We start from the raw sequence: 23,281 nt of genomic DNA, 5'->3' as shown, positions 1-23,281 counted from the left end.
AATGCCATCGAGCGTGCGGTGCGGTGGTGACGTCACACGCTCAGTAGGTCACTCCGATAGCAGGGCAACGACCGCGGCTAGCCGTTGACCTCCGCATGAGAACGCTTGCGTCCTCACAAACTACTGTCGTCTCTTTCTCGCGCGCGCGCTTTTCCACGGTATTGTACGCTCGGCAATTTTATATGTGTCGTTTGATGCAGCAGCATCTTTTATATTGAAATGTACATAATTTCAGCGTAGTCGAGTATTTTATTAAGTAATGTTACAGCACTCACTTCATTAAGTGCCTACATTTGTATTTGTTATGTGTTTGTTGATGTACTTATTATTGAGTTTATTAATTTGATTTACTTATATACTATTATTAAGTGCAAGTAACTATAAGTAGTTCGGTACTAACCAACTTATATTAATAAATTGATTTCAATATATCGATTGCTTGCAGCATCATTTAATAAACTTGTCAGCGTCGAACGCCGAGTATTTTGTCCGTAATAATAATTATAAAATGCAAATATCTGATAATTAATCGATTACGTTACGTAAAAATGAGCCCGCGAGACGAAATGGTACTGGTGCGTCGCGGGTGAGGCGAGCGCCGCGGGGTGGTCGGTCGGCGTAATCTGCGCTTTTTTCACAGCGCCCGGTGCGCTGCGCTGCGCAAAAGAGAAAGTTTCTCTTCCGCGTCGCGCTTTCCGCTCCGAGAGTGAAATGCTGTCCCGTTTCAACTGACGTAACTATTCGACATTATTCTCATACTAATATGTAGGTATGTTATTATGCGATTCTGTTTGTTTTGTTTAGTTACGGACGGTGTGTTTATTTTTGTTTGTATTTTTTGTACGACGTAATCAAATGATAGCATTGCACGTAATTTGTGTACACACTTAAGGTTCTTAAAGATGAATACGGAAGTTATGTAGGTAAAGTTTTAGATAAGATACTGTTCGTATTTTGTAAACATGTAATTCATGAGAATGTGTAAAAACAAAAGTTTATCATTTATATATAGAGTGAATTATAACATAATGTAAAAGAAGGAAACTTTTGAATAAAACTCAATAATCAAATCGTCTACGTACGACAAACAAATTCATAGAATAATAATCGTAAAATATATATACCAAATTGAAAATATCAATTAAACAAATAAAATTATTATAAAACCTATACAGGGTAGCCCTGTACAGATTTTTTTAATTAAGTACCTGTATTATATAATATCTATTGTTTGATTTTGGAATAAACATAAGTTTTAGTAGACACTTTAATATAAATCATATTTTAAATTTAAGTAACGAATTTATATAATTCTTCAAACAGCGCAATGGTTGTTAACGCAGTCGCGAAATTTGCGCAAACGCTTTCCCTTTCACTATGCACACATGCAACTCGTGAAAGGTCGAGTTACAGAGTTCAACTAAATATTTTTAATTCCTTTTTTTTTATCTTTTATAATAAATATACTTCCATTCCAGTTTATGAAGTTTTAGACAAATGTAGGAGTAAATATCTTTCTATTTAACGAAATTGGCTTATAGACCATTGTTTCTGTTCAATTAATGAATTTATGAAATAAAAAGTAAAATTATGAAGTTATGAAATCGAAATATATTACGCTCTTTTGAGGGATAACCCCTTAAAATAATGCTATATTTTTAAAGTGAACTTTTTTCTCGAAAACGGAAAAAAGAAATTCCTATATTCACATGATGCATTCAGCTAACACATTACTACTCGTAAGTATCGCAGTCTCTTAATTTTGACGTTTTAAAAAAAATATTTAATTTCATTGTGTGAAAAGTCCCTTAAAGGGATGATAATAATCTCTATTTCACATAGTAGATATATAATCGTGATCTGATACAGTGTGAAAACTTCCTACTTCAGATTTGATATACTATAGATAAGATAAAGTTATGTTTGTTTACAAAACTATTTTACAATTTAAATTAGGCCGTTTACCAAGCTAGTAATCTACACTAATATAAAAAAGTGGAACAGTTTGTTCATTTAAACGTGCGCACAATGAGTATACCGAACTACCGATTCGTTTTGAAAAAAAAAATACGTATATAATGTACGTCAATATAGTTTGTTAGGAATTTATAGATTATTCATCATTACAGGATAAATGAGAGGTGAAACCACCGGGCACTGCTAGTTTAATATAAAATGCGGGACTGCTCATTATTATTTGTATGGCTTATTTTATATGGCTTCTATTGTTACCACAATGATATGAATGATATGATGTTAATAATGAAATACATTGCTAATAATATCGATTGTGTACGTAGGCGTGTGTCAAATATACGACTAAATGGCATATTACATTATCAAATATATAGAATATCTGTTTTATATTTCTAGACTCAGTTTATAAAGCTATTATCTGGCTGTTTATTTTCACTCGATTTTAAACAAGCAATACCTAGATATATATTATAATGAATTCGAGATTGAACCATATATATAGGTAAAAATATTTATATATTTAATTCAAATCTGTTCAGCCATTTAAATACGATTGAATAACGAACATCTTTACAAAAATATTTATAACATTAGAAGAATTTATATACCAAGAATTTAAACTTGGATAACTTTGAATTGAATTATTTCTAAAAATTATTCGGTTTTCAAAATATCAACCCGTAATAAAATACCAGTGCACACGAAACTTTATTAAATCACATTATGCATAACACCAGTATATTTGGATCTATTTAAATCAAATTCAAAACATCACCAAAGTCTAACTGCGGTTACCAACTCGCCTGCCAAGCGTGGCATCTATTGGCAAAACCCTCCAATTTATGATAGGTACCATTTACCTAGGTTCAGCAGTGGACAGACAACGACTGATACGACAATGAAGTGTCTGGCATGAAAAAGAATCTAAGTTACTTTTTATTTCAGTCAATCTAAATATCTTGATTAATAATCAAACTATTACTACCGCTATGATTACCACTTATTTTTATATAAGTACTAAGAAAGGTATTTGCTCATATTTTAATGTTTACCGCATGGTTAATTTTACAAAAAGAAATCATGCAGTTCCTTCACGTTATATGAAGATATGGATGCTACTATCATAGTATTATCGTCGACATATTTTAGTACCGACGACAATGATTAGTTAATGCTTTCATAGTTTGATAAATAGTGCAATATAAATGCGAACGCAGTGAAAATAATTTTCAAACATAGCGCGTGCGGGCGACCCAGTTACAGTTCACGATAACGCAGGATGTTATAGTTTCCCTAATACTAGTGCTAGGACGTTACTATTGCACTATTGTAAAATATAATATATTCAATCATTAGTCATATATCTATCAATAGGAAATTTACATGCATTGAGTTCATTTTGTAGACAGCTTAGTTTGCATTTTATAGTTGGTCGTATTTGTCATTTTGTTAAAGATGTGTAATTTGGAATTATTGAAAGTAAAGGATGTATATTAAAAATCAAATTATTCGAGAAAAAAATTTTACACTTCTTCAAATTAATAATTTGTAGATGTGAACGTGAAGATATATTTATTTATAGATTTTGATACGTTAAAATATTAAATAAAAAAGCAAGAAAGATGACAAAATAATAAAAATTACATTGACAATAAAAAAATATTAGAGATATAAGTACTATATTACACAAACTTCCGTTATATAATAAATTAAGGATTATATCTGCTATCCTTTCTACGCATTGAATCATTGCTCAAGTCAGTCGAATTGTCAAGTCTCACACTATTTATTTTTCTGTACCTACGTAGGTCATAGAACAAATTGGTGCCTTCCAACTTCAAATAAAGTTTCCATAGAAAATTACATTGTGTAGATTCTATAAGAGCAGTACTTGTTACGGAGTTACCAATGAACTCGAAACTTTCATTTCGATTCGAAACTGAGCAATAATGCCGGTGAAAATGTTATCAACTCGCCCGAGTTCGAACTCCTAATCGATTTCGCAATCGTATGGACTCTCGCAGCACGACTTGCAACTGGGTTACATGTATCGTAAATCATAATAATATTAAAGAGCGAATTGCTTCGGTCGTATCGCCGTTTGTCACATATCTTCGTATACATAACTTGTCAAGTGGAGTTGTTAACAAATATGTTTTTTTTTTGTTATATGTAATCAGATGTGTACTGACAGAAATAAAAGTAACTCATATGAATTTTTATGTCAATTATTATCTATATGCTAAATTTCATTACAATTAGTTGGAAATGTTAAGGCGCTAACAAATAATGTCACTTTCACATTTGTAATACTAGTAAGAATAATCCATCAGTATTATAAATATTATAAACTTCAAAACCTCTCTTTACTTTGTAACTAAAGTCTCATCGTTTTTAGGTTTCTTTAACATTTAGTATACGAGTAGAACCTATAAAAGTCGACTTGATAAATTTTTACAAACATGACTGAAAAAATAATATATCGTATTTTCTACTCTTTATATTTATTATAATAACAGAAATATACATTTAATATTTATAAAAGTGTTTAAAAAAGTAAAAAAATAAAAATAAGGCTTATTTTTTCTCAAATTTTACATGCGAATAGTTGAGAGTTTGCATGTACTTACTTTTCTGTAAAATAGAAAAATATACCTATTATTCAGACTAGTAATTATATATATATATATATATATATATATATATATATATATATATATATATATATATATATATATATATATATATTAAATAGATTTATTTATGAAACACTACATTTTAATTGATTTTAACTCTACGTTGTTAATACGGTATAAAGATACTCTATAATAAAATAAACCGTTACATAAGATCATAAAATCTATGATATATAATTTGCGCAGACTTCAGCATAGCTGTCATTATCGTATTTTAGTTGAAATAGCTCTAACTATGTTAGTAATGACACGGCTAAAATTCATAAATTACACGCATATTATTCATTACAAAGAAACTACAGATGAATTTGAATTCGTCAAGTTTACGAAATATTATTGAGTTTCAGATATGAGTTACTGCAACTTATAAAAGCCAAAAAGAAATATTTGAAAAAAGAAACAAGCTGACGGCCCACTTGATGGAAAGGAATAACCGTCAATAATAAGAATAAATCTTAAAGTTGGTATTGAGATACTAGATTGAATATTCCTATAATAATAATATTATAAAAGCATTGATATACGAAAGCACTACATATAAATACTTAATACAAAAAAAGCAAATTATCATAGAATATGATATGAGTAGAGTCTACGAAATGTTATTATTTAAATTTAGTGTATTTTTCATCATATTTTACAATATAATATAAATGCTTTTATATCGTTATCGTTTATTTTACAATATAAAATAAACGATTTGAAAGAATTTAATTTAATAGAATAACCCGTGTCGCTTTTTAATCTCTGATTGCAATTTTTTTGTACATCAATATTGAGTATAATTAAAAATAATTATGTTTATATTAATCGTAAAATTAATACCGTACGAATGAAGTCATTGGTGAAGTCATGAGTTTCTTGTAACTCGCCTTATATTGTACAACCGCGTTGCCTAATGCCGTTTTAAGGCTCAACATTAGTTTGCTTTCATATTTTCAGTGTAATAAAATATCATAGGTTTTTGTTTGTAGAGTTGGATATATGTTTTGTATAAACGGAATATTAAATAAATATATATATTAAATAAATATTTGAATTAAATCAATTTCAAAATTTACCTATTTGCCCTACAGTATAAATACAAAATAGTCTTTTGGTTATTTCTTAAAAAATATTGTTGTTGCAACTATACATTGATCAAATATTTAATTCCATAAACTAGACACTAAAGCAAGAGATCTTTACGTGTGTTACGATTATGAGTCAGTATAAACGTTACATTGTACGCCTATGTTACATAACTGGAACTGACCTACATGAACTGTGGGTTATTCATCCCTGTTAATTATAGCTAAAATAAAGCAATAATATGCAAAATTGTTAACATAACAACTTCTTTAAACAAATGCCTGGATTATGTTACATCAGAATAAAATCAGAAATGGTTATGAGTGTACAGCAGAACCGGAGGTGACCTATATGAACCCAGGCGATGCATTCCTACCATATTCCCTGTCCAGCGTAACCGGATTACTTCCCACAGTGCGTTGACATGCTAAACTAATGAAGCGATCTCCTTCTTCAGGGTTCGCTGACGTTCTGAGTGGGATATGTTTTGTATCACTACGTTTAATGAAATTAGGTCATTATTCACAGGAAAGTTTGTTAATTTTTTTTTAAATATTTATTACTAGATATTCCTGCGACTTTATCAGCCATATTAAGATAAAAAGTAGCCCACCTTGTGTTTCCTTATTCCAAATAATACCATTATTAGATAAATAATATTCGTATAATGTAACGGATAGTATAATTTGAAAACTTAAAAACTAATTTGTATGACTTCTCTAAAACTATCGACAGGTTATAAGGTCGGAGTTCATTGGATTAATAATATCTAAATGGATAATTTGGACTGTGAGTCTTAAAAGCCTACAATATTTTTAAAGTAAATTAATTTAATAATCTGTATTATATATTTATAATATTTAATATGAAAAAATAGACATAAAAACAAAATTAAAGACCGCATTAAATTGAAATAACAATATATTTATGCATATTATAAAATTTTTAGTAATAAGCAATGTTTTCTTTGTTTAAATAACCTAAATAATAAACGACCTTAATACAGCAAACCGCTGAAAGGTTATCCATTGGAAATTTTATTATAGAATAGTCTTAAATCAGTCCATTTTTTGTCAGTTTAAAATTAAAAGGTTACTAACGCTGACATTAATTTGGAGTTTTTAGATAATAAATGATAAAATAAACGAGTTTGACTTGACAAGTTTACAGGAAATAATTGAATATTTGTTCTTATTTTAATTATAAAATAAAAAAAAAAAAAACTATGTATATGCTACCTGGCGGAGCAAAAAATATTACAAATCATTATTTAAAATCTACATATGTATATTAATACTTGAAAAATATTTGTATTATGTAATTAAAAAATCAATGCTTATTGGTTAATTATTAATCAAAGGTTTTTTGCACGAAGAACAATTTGGGTGATTTCAATTAATTACGCAATTAATATAGGATCAATACTTTTAAAGTAACAACCCCGTGTCTCTAACTTTTGAATTGATTCATTTAATTTAAATTGATAACTTCTTAACTTACAATTTAAATGAATAAAGACGTAAATAATGAAGTAAAGACCTTAAAACGTAACATAATCACGGAATTCAATAAATACGTGTTCAACAGTTTCTTAGTTGGTTTGTTTTTATTCCGTTTCTCTCGTATTTTTTTTTTGTACACATTTAAGAACGACATTTTTTTCATATAATCAATTTTTCGATTTCAATTTCAGTTAAATAAGAAGAAATGAGAAGATAATAATAGAAGATAATCTTATTTAAAAAAATCTAACGATAATTAATAAAGCAAATATTTTTTGTATCGATTTAAATTAAATGTCAAATTGATCATTGAACAGCATATCATGGTTTTAATAAGAAAGGAGGTAAATATATGTAAGTAGGTATTTAAAATGACATACCTTGATTTAAAAGTATGTAGACCTTCAGACACACGTACTCCTCCATCCTGAGCTGGATGCGCCGGAAGACGCACGTGATCTGTGTCATCTTCTCCACGACGAGGCCCACGTCTAGCCGGAGCTGCTCTAAGGTTATGGGCCTGCCCATCAACGAGGTTAGGCAGTTTTGCAGGGTTCGTAAGTTTGCGTTAACCTGGTGGAAAAGTAGCTTTATAGTTTTACTAGTTTAAATCCGCGATTACGTTTGTGTGACCGGGATATTTTGATTAGCTGGGATAAAAATATAACGTAAGTTCTTCTCCATCTTAATTAATACATGAATATCAAATTTCGTGACAACTGTTTGAAGCCCCAAAAGGTAATAAAGTGACAAAATATAGACAAACATACAAATTCACTTTCACATTTATAATACTAGTAGTAAGGATAAGTAAAAGTTACGTGAGCCTAGAATATCGATATTATTATCTACTCTATAAAAGATCTAGCATAATGATGGATAGACAATTTTTTATGCGATTTAGAATGGCAAACAAGTAAAATATAATGCATTATTTATGACAGCATTATAAAATAGAGTTTGCAATAGGCATACATATAATCTATAACTAAAATATGTGTTTTATTCGTGTCTATTATTGGTAACCAGTGAAGAATAAACCTACTATATAAATGTTAAATACTTATAAATTTTCAAAACGAATTGGTTTCACATGTTTGTTAAAAAACATAAATTTTATAAAATAATTAATATAATAATATGTAAAGCCAACGATGGATAACGTAAAATTGAATATGAACGTGTAGTTTATGTAATCACGAACATGTAAGTTAAAAGGAACTGCTCTAGACAATGAAAATTACATTCTGTAACTACCGTATTACCGCACCGCAGTAGTTTATGTAATCCTAGCAATTTACAACCTGCAATTGTATGTTTACAATAAAATAATAATAATAAAAATTAAAGCACTTTCTAAGTCGAGTATATTATATTCTGTATTGTAAATACTAAGCACACATCCAAAATATACTCGTACATATAGATGATTTAATTATCACGACTTAGTTTGGCTTACATCTGATTTCTAATATCATAAATAATAATTGGAAACAATTTCTATTCATTCGCTGAATGGTTAAGAATAGATAAGCACGATGTAATGTATTATTTTACGATTCTAACACAGGTTATGTAGTAAATGTGTTTGCGTCCGAGTGCAGCAAGTCTAGCAAGCGCAAACGGCGACTTTCTACGCGGTTGCGCAAGCGTCGATGCAGATCACGTAACTGCACTCCGGTGCATATGGCGGAAGTCTCTGGAGCGAGTGTGACCTGGAGTCTACTTAGACACTCACTCTAGGTAGATAAACTAGAATTTTATTGGGAACTAATATATTACATTTATAACGATCTAATGACCCAATACTTCTAAAAGTTTAACGATACCGTTAATGCTAATTTTAATACGGAAGCAGTACTCACCTCTTGCATAACATCGTGGTCGTGGTCTGAAGTGGGAGGACAGTGTGCATGCTTCCCATGCATCGCCTGGTAAGCCGCCGTCGTTAAGACTGAGATCTCGTGCCATTTCTCCATTAACAACTTTGAGTGGATTTCCATAGGTATTTCCATGATAAACGGAAGTTTCTTCGTCCACGCTACCATTTTATGGACAATTGAATCACCAATTTTACAAAGCTTATCCCCAATCTCCGATGTATCATGGAGTAAGTCTGGTAAATGTCGAACGGTGGCTATATCTTCCATCGCATCGCAGTCGATTAGTGCTCGGATCATCTGTAATGCCCTCTCTAAAGGTACAGCACGATCTCGAGATGATGACACAGCACTCTCAAGCCGCGCTCTTAGATGGAGCACCTGCAAAATATTATTTATAGTTGATAGGAGAATAATTTATACTAAATATTTTTTTTCTAAATTTTCATATGGAGCATATTACCTCACTAGGATTGGTAAGTGCAGTCTTAAGTATGGTACCATTAACAAGGTGCGGTGGGATCGGTGGTAGTGGTTCTTTAGGTTTTTCTGGTGGCGAAGACCGGCTCGTCGCCGTTGCTGCCTTGTTTGCTTTCTTATGTTTCTTATATTTTACTTTGTACAGATTGTAGACAGCACCACTGTTGCGTCCACCTGGCATCCGATCTTCTCGTACAGCTGCAACAAAAGTAATGAAATATTTATAAACACTATATTGTTCATTACTTTATTAAATTTTGCATTGTTATTCATATTACATACCTTGTAAAACCATTCCTTGTTCTATACACTTTTTAAATCGGCAATATTGACATCTGTTCCGTTGTGCTTTTGTAATTTCACAGCCACCATCGGCGACACACGTATAAACTCGTCGGTTTTGTACAGTCCGTTTAAAGAAACCTTTGCATCCTTCGCACGTAATAATACCGTAATGAAGTCCCGTCGCTTTATCTTCACATATCATACAGATCATAGGTTGTTCGTCTTCATCACGTTCTACTTCAGGAGCATAAGCACGTAATTCAGGTCGCGGAAGAGCTAATGAGCTAGCTCCTGCAACCGCTGATCCACCAGGTAGGTTTCCAGCTGCTGCACTTAAATTTAACGCATGTAACTGCTGATGTGCAGGAAGTTGCGATACGTCACCAGCCCATAGAAGTTCCATATTTAACGGTGGTCCTCGTGGTCGCCTAAGATCACCACCAAGGTTGAGAAGTAATCTTGCTGCAGATTCTTCACTGCAAGTACTGGGATCTGGAGTAGGTGGTGTTGGTGTATGAGAAGCACTTGCTGCGGGTTCTCCACTGGTAGTAGGGGCTGGTAACGTCCAAAACATTGTCCGGACTCCACCTGATTCCCCCATGATGACTGCCGGCGTTCCCCGCCATTGCGTGGGCCCTCTCGTTCCTGATTTATGCTCTAGAGATTGCGTTGGAAAGTGACCACCTATAAGCTCTGGTTTAACACCATTGATACAAGCAGCCGGTGGCCATGGACCTGGTGTTAAGGATGAATGTGATCCGGGAGGTGGAGCAAGCGCTCGAGGCCTGTACGGCTGAAGTGTATCCTGTGTCGTGCCCTCTAATTTCACAGAGGAAACTTGAGATGGCGAAGGTGCATCATGTTTGAGTGGGGTTTGATTCTCTACTTTAATGGCAGAAGGCGCTCCCTCAAACTTAATGACAGAATATGGCGGCGCAGAGCGAATTACGGTGGGGTGGCAAGCGGACGATGGCAACGGTGAACCGCCGCCGTCGAACACGGGCGGAGGGTGCGGCGGCGTGCTGCACCCTGCTTCGGCCATGCGCGGCGACGGCGGGCCTGGGTCCGGCGACGACGTGCTGGTATCAGCGGCTGACTCGCCTGGGAACACAGAATGCTTAGTTAATACAAGCGACAAAAGATCTCACTTTTATGAAAATGAAAAAGAGCACTGCATAGTTTTCAAAAGTAACAATTAGAAACTAGGTGAAATGTCAATGACCGCGCGCCGTGATCGTAGTTAGAACGCGCGGGGCGCGACGCGGGGACGCGACACTGCACTTCCCGACGCCGCCGACTAGATTAGCCGGTTGCGTCACCATGTGAGCGTCGCGGCGACCGCGGCCATAGAAAACTGTAGTTTATGTGAGTGCACTATTAGGAGACAAAAAACTATAATTTATATATAGAAACGAACTATGATTCAGCAGTATAGTGATGAAATTCGACTTCAGATGAAAGTATACAGTATTTACTTTTGATATTTATTGGATGTTTTATTCAGAACAAATTATGGAGGAATCGTATCTGTAGGTCGCGCTGAACGCGAGTGTGAGATGCGGCGCGGCGTGCGAGGAGAAAGTGAAAGCGCCGCGAGCGCAGATGCGACGCACGGAAGCATACGCTTGGACCGCACCAACATCACAAAGGGCTCTACGTCAAACAATTGTACGCGGATTGTATAAAAATAAAATCGCAATACACAAATATCGACACAGAAAATATAGTAAAAACAAAATACACACCCTGATATTATAACTGCAATATACTTGTATGTTTTATATTTTTCACAAGCACGAATACAATAGTTTACTACTTTTTTATATATTTTATGATGAAAAACACTCAACGACATATAGATAAACAAAATTAGAAACTTTACCGACTTTTTATTACTAAATCCATAGGCGATGTTACCCTCTCCGTCGCCCGGCTTACATTGTAAAACACTTTCTCAGTCCATTAACGCCCGAAATGCTTTATAATAATCACATAATTGTTCGCGAGGTTATATTTCGTGAAAGACGAGTAAGTTAATTTGTATCCTTTACGACGTCATTCGCGGTAAGCCTGTCTGAACCTGTATGACGTAAAAGCGCGAGCGCAATTTTTTCGCGGTTTCATTTTCGGGAGGAAAAGTCACGAAGAAAGTTTTCCACTGGCGGCGGCGCGACGGCGGGCGGCGGGCGCGCGCAGTGAGCCCGACCTACCACACGAACAGTCGCGCCCCGCTCCCCGCAGTATGCTTCCCGGTCCCTCCCTCCAGCCGCTATTAGGTCACCCAGACGGCCGTGCGTGCGAAGTGCAACCGCACAATGACTAGTGCAACGCGTGCACCGCTCTCGCTTCGAGGACGATCTCTATTTCACTTCACGTCCTTTGCCACATCATTGGTGGGGACCGATCTTTCTAGCCGCGTGATGCAATCTAGGTTCTAGGTAGGCTCGGTCGCCTAGATAAATGTCCCGTTTTGATTGCCGCTCGTTATGTTAGCAATGCTAACTGGCCACCTAGGAAAGCCGACTAAATTTCTCAAAGGGCTTTCGTAAGTGAATATCGATTACGTACTTAAAAACCCATTAGCTGTTACTCGTAACTGGCCTAAGAGAATGGCGGCTACGGTATGTCAAAACACCTATTGGCAAATTTTCAAATTTCAGCCTATTTTCTAAACAATATGAACATGGAGAGAATGAAGCGCGGCGCGTTGTAGGTAGACAACAATACAGAGTGTTACGTAACATGCAACTTTTATTTGGAGGCAGTTGATCGCGGGCGTTTATTCGATCGTTGCAAGCCCGAAGGTCGCGAGCGGTCACCGACTCGGCGGAAACTAGGTCACACCCCAGGCCCGAGCCACCCTGCGTGCCAGCGTCAACCCAAGCATCGCGACGCCACGTGTAGCTAAGGCAGGGTATCACGTCAAGCTTTCGTCCCAAAATAACTCATTTAATTACCTGTTATAAATGTAAAGATATGTAAATATATGGTATATCGCAATTTGATTCTTTGTACAGACGAAGTCCTAGATAAAAACTTAGAGTTTATCTAGGACTTAGTATATATATATATATATATATATATATATATATATATATATATATAAAACTACCTTGATTAATTTTATTAACGTAGGCAAAGCCATAACATATTTGCAATTAAATCTTAATGTTAGCAGAGCATATCTATACGCTATGATAATACTTTCCTGAGTAATTGACGAATTTACTTTCATAATTGAACACGCGCTCATAAAATCAATTAAGTCGATTGAATAATTATATCGTTACGATACGGATAATTCGTTGCCACACGCGGTCTGCGTGTCGGGTAAGTCAGAACGTTTACGTAAGACAATACGGTATCATACATTGTTAGCATATTGTAAATCGGCCCGCCGGTTATCATAAGAAGAGCCCATCTAACGGAATTTGTTTAAATTTTATACTTTTGTATTTTTTAGGATGTAAATAATTTATCAATTCATTTTTAGTTTATTACCTGTTATAATGATTTTTGTCGTTATGTAGCAGTGTGTTTTTGTTTCAGTTTAAATCGTAAGATAAAACTTTTATAACAGTGGCTATGTATGAGAAATGTTATGGGCGTCATATTTATAGGCGATACTTATTCATCAGATGCGCCATTAGTTTTAATGTTATTCTATGGTAAGTACAAATTGTCATATATTTATATACCATAAAAAATACAATTTCGAATCAACAGACTTGTAATATACTATGACACCCATAGTACTTTTATATATTTAAATATGTTGTCATTCTTAAGTACTGGGCTTTCATATATTTCGTACTCAATAATTGACATTATATGAACCCTTTAAAATAAAATGTAGCCATACAAATCTGAGCACAGGTTGGTTACAGCAGAAGCTAAAATTAGATATAGGCGCCCCCCATATGAGTGACGGTGGCGTAAGTGACTTGATTTTCAAAGTCAAGTCCCTTAAATATCTAAAGGACTTTGAAAATCTTCCAAACTTGGCCCTCAATTTCGTTGAGGTTATCGTCCTGACAACAAAAGGCCTGAGTAAACTACGCACGTAGAAAATGTGTAACGTTAAGAGCAGGACGCGTCACGGCGTCACAGTGACGGCGGGCAGCGTCACCGCACGTCACACCCCCGCGGTCACATGTCACGTGACTTCGCGTGTACTAGGTACCGTCACACGATACCGTTAATAAGATTTATCTGAATCTATACGATTACATGGCTGTTTTTATTGCGTGCTGAAATTTAAATTTTTTTATACAATTTAGAATGGCAAACAAGCTGACGGCCCACCTGATGGAAAGTGATAATCGTACATACTGGAAAAGATCTACCTTTGACGTTGTTTTAAAAATAATGAAGTTTTCGTTTATTAAGATAAATTCTTCTATACTTTTCGCATTAATGTCAGAAAAGATAAATTGATAAAAATACGAGTTTAGTAACAAGGATGTTAATTTGTTTTCAAAATCCGGCGTAAATATATAATGACATTATAATTTATTCTTGTTCTTTTCTGATCTTGATACATAATAACACCATTCATCTTGACTCGGCTGTGAGCGCCTTCGACTAAACGTTATGTTACATGGCAGTGATTCTTTCTCTCATGCGTTATTCATGAAGCCACAATAGCAATAATTACGACAACATTATTTATTGCTTTCACCTTTATGTTTACGTAAACTTTCTTCGTTGTGATTACACGCGATACGTCACTATTACGTAATTGGTATCGAATAGTATTTTTAGATTTGTAATTCGATACGATATGAGGATATGATATTTAGGATAGATAACATGGCGACGCTTTATTTATGTGTTATGCCAATATTAATACTATAACAAAACCTTAGGGTTCTTTTTGATAAGATTTGAAACGGGTCATTAATTACAAATAATAATTGTTATTGAAATAATACATTACGGGAGTCCATATTTTCTACAGTCATTACATTTATAATAATAGACTCTGAACGACGTGAAATGAAAAGAATATTGGGTAAATTTCTAATATACCACGTAATTATAATCCGCATTTGACGAGGGTATAGTATCAGATAACTTTTTAGTAGCAAAACTGCTTTTCGTGTGACCCTCACGCGGCGAGGGTGGCACCCTTTGATATCAAGTTATATACAAAATTATGAATTTATAAAATGGCCCTTTGTAATGTAATTAGTTGGATGGTTATTTTAGAGGTATTGTTAGTATTTTTCAGGCTTTACTGCTTCCGATTTAATATTAAATATCCTTTAAGTAACATAGATTCATTATGTGGTTTGTCTCTCCACAGCTTTCTTTTTAGGGAAAAGTTAATAATAAGAATTAAGTAAGGGTTGGAAATTAGAATCCATTCTTCTTAGTGATACTATACACAAACACAATAGTAAATTAAACCTTAATTACAAGCAATACTGCACCTTCGTTTCCGCGATTCATCACTATTTATTATAAAATTTATCTGTGATATAATTATCTATTTAATTTGTTATTACGTTGGCAGGGTCAATGTTTGTATTAAAAATGACGTATGTCTTTATCTAACTACTAATAAACATCTATTATCTTGACAGTTCAGATCTCTTATATCAAGACTAGTTCGTGGCTATGTCTAGCGGATGATTTGACTGATAGTATAAAAATATAGTTCTACTAATTTTCTTAGAAAAAAAAATTGTGATCGTATATGGAGAATAGCAAGTGTAATTTTTGAAATATCCAATTTCAAATTTTGAATTGAAAATCGTTTGAATATTGAACAATTTTAACAGTTAAACTGTTTTTCTAAAGATTATTTTAACAAACACTTTAGATTATTTATAAACGCAAAAAATCCCTATAATAATCACAGAATATACTATGATAATTGTAATTTATTATTTGTGACTATGACGACTGAGAATCAAGGTAGCTTATAACTTCGTCTCTCTTAAAGATTAGGGTTTTGTGTCTCTAAAATACAGGAGTCTAAGTACGTTTATTTAACTAATGAAACACGACGTCTCCATCGTGTAATAGAGGTACACATGGATGACTTAAAATTATTTCTTTAGAAGGAGTTTTATTTTTAATCCAACTTATACCCTTTATTGTCTCATATGTAACATTTATTATCTCAAAATAGTATAAAACAAAATTGCTATCGGCGTCTGTCTGTTTCTTCGTTTACTTTTTCTAAAGCAACGAATTTTGATACGGGCTTCATTGTCATTTAGATGTTTTTTTACGGAAGTTAATTCTAATTAATTACATTAAGTATATAATTGCATCCACACGAAGTCAGAGTGGGACGCTATTTTTCTTAAAATCGAACAATATTTCATTTAAATCAATAACAATAAATCACTAATAGGGAGATAGCAATCAGACAAAAAGGAAAATCCATCTGTCGCATTGTAACGGTCGTTTATAGAGATTATAGCCGCTATTCATAATCTGCACGACATTGTTGCCGACTGCGAAACCGGACTTCGTTTTGGAACTTTTGTACAGAGCGAGTGAAAGTTACGGCATTTCTCGAAACCTGTTCACTTCTCTCGTTATGTCGTCGGATTATTCAACTTTCGGCAGATGACGGCGATTATCAAATACTAATTCGTTTACGTTATTTTTTTTCTGTTGTGTAATATGATATGTTTTTTATCAGATTTGTTTTTGTTATTCATGATTAATTTAATTTAAAGATATAGATTTTTAAGTAAAACTTATTGAATGTATTACATAATGCATTGTCAAGAGAAAGGTCTTGGAGGGGAGGCCGCGTATAGGACGATATAGCGTGCGGCGTCCTTCTTCTAGATGGACAGATGAAATTAAGAAGATCATCGGCATTTCCGATGCGAAAAGCAGAAAAGTAGATACATAGATGAGTAGATACATTCAAGTAGAAGATAGATAATATAGTATATGTCATATATGTGTAATATATATATATTTGAAAAGTTATATATATATTTATTCATATATGATGAGTAGATATCATTCAAGTAGAAGATAGATACAGGCTGAAATGATAATGATGATGGTTGTCATAAGAACAGAAAATAACCTCGAATCTTCAATAACTCCAATTATTCTTATAGTATTATTAAAAATACACAACATTATTGCTATCTATTTTAAATTACATTTTTAGAAGTCCGTTGACTTCAATTATCAATTTGCATGCACCAAAAATAGGAACAACTTTTGTACGTGTATTTTTAATAGAACGGATTTACTGGTTTCATAATACTTTTATTAATATTGAAGTCGATAATTTATGGAACTTTTTTTTTATTTTTTAAACTTGTTTCTATAAGTTACTTCATCCACGTGACCAGGGTTAAATATACAAAATACAAAACGTACATGTACAAGTATACGTATGTAATGTTAAGATATCAAAAGACAATAAATAAACAAACTCACATTTACATTTTAGATCTTTTTCAAAAAATATTTAACACAGGTTTTTGAGGAGCACATACAATTTGTTTTCAAAGTTTCTTAATACGTAATGAAAAAAGACCACGAAACGATAACATTACGACTATGTGAATTCACTGTCGTTGTCGAAAGTGACAGCGAATCGTGCAAAGAGTGACAATGATAGATAGAAATGCAACTAGAATAATAATACGTAGTCGTATGCAGACATTTTATGTAGTTTAAATTATTTATTCTGTAACATTAACCTTAAGTGTAAGTCATTACATGTTTTGTATGACTGGCAGTAAGGTATTTACTACGAGTAAAAAGTAACTCTTTAAATGTGTTAAATTTACTATGATACTAAGATGTTAACATTACCACGATGAAAATAATTATACGAATATATGTTTCAATATTTGTCTACCTTCTGCTTAAAATTTTAAAGGTTTTAAGTTATTTATTGATTTATAAAGTAAACGTTAATTTAAATTTAATTTAAAGCAGAATAATGAGTACAATATATTATTGAATTTATTATGAATATAAAAAATGTATACGAAATCTTGACAATATCATTACAGTAAGAAAAAAATTCGAATTTTAAAAAGTCTGGATTGAATTGAGAACAGTCTACTTTTTTGAAATCACTTAAAAGTAAAATTATCAAAAACGCGGCCTAAATTGTTGCATTTTACTTGAAATACTAATAATTTATTTAAATAAAATACTTTTGAATCGAGTATACTGGTTATAGCAGATTTTAAAATAGTGTTTTGTGTCAATTTGAAAATTTCGAGCAATAATTTTGAGATTATCTGAAACTATTTCCCTAAAGACTATAAAAAGCAAAGTAATGGTTTTATTACCTCACACAATATAATTGAGCTCTCATTCACTTCGTGGGTAATTATTGCAATACTTCACAATTTGCATAACTGTATTACAAAACGTAATATATTTTATCTATTTCACAAAAAAAAAAATCTCAAATTATTCACTAAGATTGCAGGAAGTTAATTATTTGAGAGTCGTTAAATCCGATACTTTGATTTTTATTAGTAAGAAATTAGAAAACTTTGCGCACTCTTTTTCATTATATATAATTTTTCGTATTTATAAAAAACATATACAGAAAATGCTTTAGGCATTACTTAGCGACCGATTCTTTTATGAATAAGATTCGGTCGCATTCATGATCGAAATATTTTGCATAAAGTTTCGATTATTGAATGTATAAATTAATAATTTGAATATATAAACAATATCAGATTTTAATTAAAAATTAATTATCTTAAAAGAAAAAAAAATGTTTGTGCACTCACCATCACTGCTACATCTAGAGTCAACTTTCCGCCTCTTTAATTTGAGGTCTTGGAACAGACTCATGTTGTCGAGGTCACACGGGCCGCGGCTGAGTGTCATTATTCCTGCGGACAAAACAGAAATACATGTTAATTCATATGACTAATATTTTATATACAAATTCATTATTGAACCTAATTAGAAGCCTAAAATTCTAGAGAATATACCTAACGAAATGTTTAACTAATTTGTAATGTATTTTTCTTATCTCTTACAGATTTAAGTATCTAACTATAATAATTAGCAAAAGTAATTATTGTATGATTATGATGAAATTAACTCACTATAACCTGGTATCATATCAGGCCGATCAACGTAATATGGCCCAGAAATCGATGTATAATTTTCGTACATAACAAGGTAAATTTCAAAATGTTTTCTTTAAAATTCTATAGATGTTATCACAGTTACATCGATGTGAGCAGTATACGCGAACGCGCGACCGATCGCCTGTTTTATTTAAATTCAGAATTTCATCTACGCAATGATTTTATGAGTTTGATAATAAAATATCACTTATTTCTTTTCACGTCACTATAACTACTTTTTAAAAGTGAGTTTCTTTGATTGAGCTGAGTACGGTGCACCTACGCAAATATTACTCTACATTTTGTAAAAAGATAATAATTACGTGTGGTCTCGGTATAGAATAGGTCATCCCTTCCTTTCCCGTGGGCGTCGTAAGTGGTGACTAATGGACCTTAATGGCCGAGGAATGGGCAGCAGCGTCCCTCTTAAAACACCACCAAAGCCTAACTGTGATTGCCAATCCACCTGCTAAATGTAGCAACTACTGGCAAAACTCCTTTTATGGGGAAGACTTATGTTCGATAGTGGATAGTTAACAGCTACTATAATAATAGTAATATTGAAGAAAAATATCCAATAATTTAGCGAAAGAATATTTGCCGCTTTTTTTAACGGTAAGTTGGCCTTAATTTTTTGCCTATCATTTTTATGGCTCAGGTACTTATCAGGTACTTAGAGGCTTCTAAAAATATGTTTGGTTTAAATCACGTGACTACAAACTGACCTATTTTATTTTAATATGAATTTGCAAGGCAGCTTAATTTAATCCGCAAGACGGATAATAATTTAAATGTTCATAATAGGTCCTTTACGACGATTACCTGGCTTGTTCTTCCTCCTATCCTCTTAGAAAAGGGCACTTATTAGTACGTACTTATACTTAATATTATAATCATAATTTCTATATAAATTTCTTACGGAGAGTCAAACTGGGACTAGGTAACTTTTATGAATTAAAATAACATTTGACTTTAATTCATAAAGAAATACACTTTTATAGCTATTGATAATGTCGATAAACATACGCTATAGTACGAGTAATACGTTACGAAAATAAAATGCGTGAAGTTTACCACTACAGCAACATTATTCACTGATAGTAAATAGACCACGTGATTAAATTATTTATAGATTGCAGTACTTAGTAAATATATGAAACGAGTAAAATGTAATTCAATTTTAAATAAAAATAAAAAAATAATTAGAATATATTTTATGCTGCTTTGTTTGTGTCATTTTATTAACTTCCGTCCCATGGAAAATGATGGGCATATTACCTATTGGATGCCTGTGAAAACTACCTTTTATGATATTCAAGAGATGAAATGGTGTGGAAAACTGGAAACTGCGTTGTTATATTGAGGCTTATGTATAAATTAATGTTTAAATAAGTATAATCCGTTAACCATAGTACGCCATTTAGTATTATATAATCAGCATTTTGTGGTTTCTCAGCTGTTCAAAGAGATATTTCGATTTTCAATATGACCGATATCATATCACGTGTAAGATCAGCCGGGGGTAATGAACTGTATGCTGTTATTTTGATGTCTAAAAATGTTTCGTGATAAAGTACAAAAAAAAAATGTTATCGAACACTATATTGAAGTGGAATGAACTCGCATCTGAGATATTGATGTAATTAGTAACATTATACCTTGAACTTGTTCCAACTAAACATCATCGGTCTGAGAATGTTTCAAACAATATAATTATGTATTTTTCTGGTATTTTCAAATATAAATTATAATCAGTTGATATTGATAACCCTGATGGGTTATTTAGGGTATAGACTCTGATACTATATATTGATAGCATGCCTTAATCGCTCAAACAATACATGTATGTATGTACCATGTTTGGTACATAGTACTTGAAATATAAAATAAGTTGCCGTTTTATCCTGGTCAATCAATATATCCTAATCATGCGGACGAGGAGGAGAGGAATTATTAGTAATAAGGACGTAATTCCCCATTGCTAGCAAGGTCGACCTCCACGCGGTTCCATTGGATACCATAGTGATTAATTCTTGTTGAATCCATCACAATGGTTAACTAACCCGGTTTTATACTCACCTATCACCACTCATTGTTGTCCCACCAGCAATAGCATATACCGATAGCGTATACGGAGTTACCATAGTATTATCATACATAAGAATCACGCGGACAAAGTCGCGGGGAAATATTATTTTAAATCGTTACTCAAGTTTATAGACTATAACATTCCTGATGTAACGTGAGGATTTTTAATTTACGTAAATGGCCATGTACGTTGACATTGACGTATAATCTTAAAGAAATCACATTAAAGTGTTGTACGGGATTGCAGCACGCGTTTTGATAAGGAACTGAGTCATACCATTGTCGCACGTCAATTCAACTATTTCTACTAGGTGTGTTCACACACATGGTATAACCGTATTTAAACTGATTTATTATATGTCGATAAGATACATAGAAAATAATATGAACGGATCTTGTAAAATGATTTGAATTTAGAATTCAATTGGAAATGGAACATTTATTAGCTTTCCATTAGGCTAGATTACTATGTTACCTTTAAAAATCTTTTATAGTTATGTTTAAGTTTTTTTTTTTATTTAAGAGTTTCCTCTTGTTGTGGCAACTAATTCATGCATTCTCTTCCAGCCAGCTCTATTCCAGACCAAATCTTTGATCTCCTTATATGAAATGACTCCTAGTGTTTCTTTTATTTGTTCTATGTAGTTATTTCTCGATCTCCCCCTTCTTCTTTTATCCTTTATTTTTCTGTCTAGTTTAATAAAGATCTTAAATATTGTTGATTGTTGAACAAATCAAGTTCATATTCACCAAGCACATTTGCAACGCGGTAGGGGATGAGCATTCCGCTTCCGCCGTTTGTTAAAAAAATGACATTCAGAGTATCAAATAATAAAACTTTTTATTAAATTAGGTTTTTATAAAATCGCAACTGAGTTCTATAAAATATGAATTATATTTTTTACTACAAACATTAAATTAAATACTGGCTTTATCACATATTTTAATTCACTTCGTTGTGTTTTAAAAGAAAAATTTGTTGTGTTGTATATTAATCGAGCCACTGCTATTTTGAGGTTATTTGAGTGCAATACTCTTATATTCTATTTTGTCAACAAAGATAAACGAACTCTAGACTCTAGAGCTACTGAAAATAAACTAGTATGAGTCAAAGACCTTGATAATGGCGTTATAATCAAGTCAATAAAATATTTGGCGTGCGTCGCGCTATATGAAAAAGGTAGCTTTTGCGTCGATACGAGGTCTTTGTTTTGGTAGACTTCCGCGAATTTTACAGGAAACTATTAATATATGTTTATTTATCGTGTTTTTATTATGAATATATTGAATAATTATGCAATTTATAAATTATAATGAGTTGTTGTTTTATTCTAATATTTAAATGTGCTCACTTGCAATATTTGTCATTTATATTCAGCTATAATTATATTTTAATTATAAGGAAATGTAAGGCTCATAATATTTTGTTAATATAAATATTTAGATTAAGAAATACTTTCTAGACATAGCGTCCTAATCGTTTACTATTTTTTCTATATGAACAGAGGTTATGAAATACTTAACAGGTGTATTTGTTACTATTTTACTATAATTTTTAAATTTGACAACATCGCACTTTTTACAATAAGTATTAACATGGATTTATATAAATTAGATCTCGTCGTTATGTATATTAACTTTTTATTCTGTTTATGTATGTGTATTAATTCAAATCTGTTAATTTCAATAAGACGAAACAGCTCTAAGAATTGTTTGCACAATTCATCCAAATATATTAATAAGAGATCAAATAAAATATTGATCATTAAATAACATTATTTAAAATAAAATTGTTTGTTCCACTATTTTTATTGTAAAACAATAGGTTAATAAATAAATATGACAACGTTATAAAAATGGCAACAAAATTTTGCAAGGTAATGCAAATTATGGCCGCCATATTGATTTTACACTGTCCTCATGTAGTCTATAGCTCTCTCACTATTAAGACGAATCTATAGACATCTATTTATTAATTTATTAAAATGGTTTCGTAGTGAGGCAACGTAGTGCGGAAATTACATGTGCACTGTGAGGCGTCCATGCTCAGGGTCGTCGACTTGACTGGCCGCTTCATGCTTATTTGGGGGCTTTGTTTTAATTATGCGTACTTAATTTAATATTGTAATGATTGTATTTGTACTGCAACAAGGAAAATTCCATAAAGATAATGCGTACTTGTATAAAATTGTAGTGTAGTAGTT

The 23,281-nt window shown here is 32.5% G+C and overlaps 1 protein-coding gene across 3 annotated transcripts in view; it reads right to left on the bottom strand.

The window, feature by feature from the left end:
• Positions 1-23,281, bottom strand: part of LOC113522727 (hormone receptor 4) — a 73,697-nt gene that overhangs the window by 8,321 nt on the left and 42,095 nt on the right. For all 3 annotated transcript variants that reach the window (XM_052897365.1, XM_052897363.1, XM_052897364.1), the window contains 5 exons: positions 18,642-18,746; positions 9,889-10,992; positions 9,590-9,804; positions 9,112-9,507; positions 7,627-7,819 (listed from right to left, as the gene is read on the bottom strand). In XM_052897365.1, the coding sequence (XP_052753325.1) occupies positions 7,627-7,819; positions 9,112-9,507; positions 9,590-9,804; positions 9,889-10,992; positions 18,642-18,741 (2,008 nt within the window). In that variant the 5' untranslated portion in view covers positions 18,742-18,746. The remainder of the gene's footprint in view (positions 1-7,626; positions 7,820-9,111; positions 9,508-9,589; positions 9,805-9,888; positions 10,993-18,641; positions 18,747-23,281) is intronic.

The sequence above is a fragment of the Galleria mellonella genome, unplaced genomic scaffold (genome assembly GCF_026898425.1).
Source record: "Galleria mellonella isolate WM207_F2 unplaced genomic scaffold, CSIRO_AGI_GalMel_v1 utg36, whole genome shotgun sequence".
In the NCBI taxonomy this organism is placed as follows: Eukaryota; Metazoa; Arthropoda; class Insecta; order Lepidoptera; family Pyralidae; genus Galleria; species Galleria mellonella.
The sequence above is the reverse complement of the archived record's forward strand: the minus strand, read 5'-3'. Positions and strand labels throughout refer to the sequence as shown.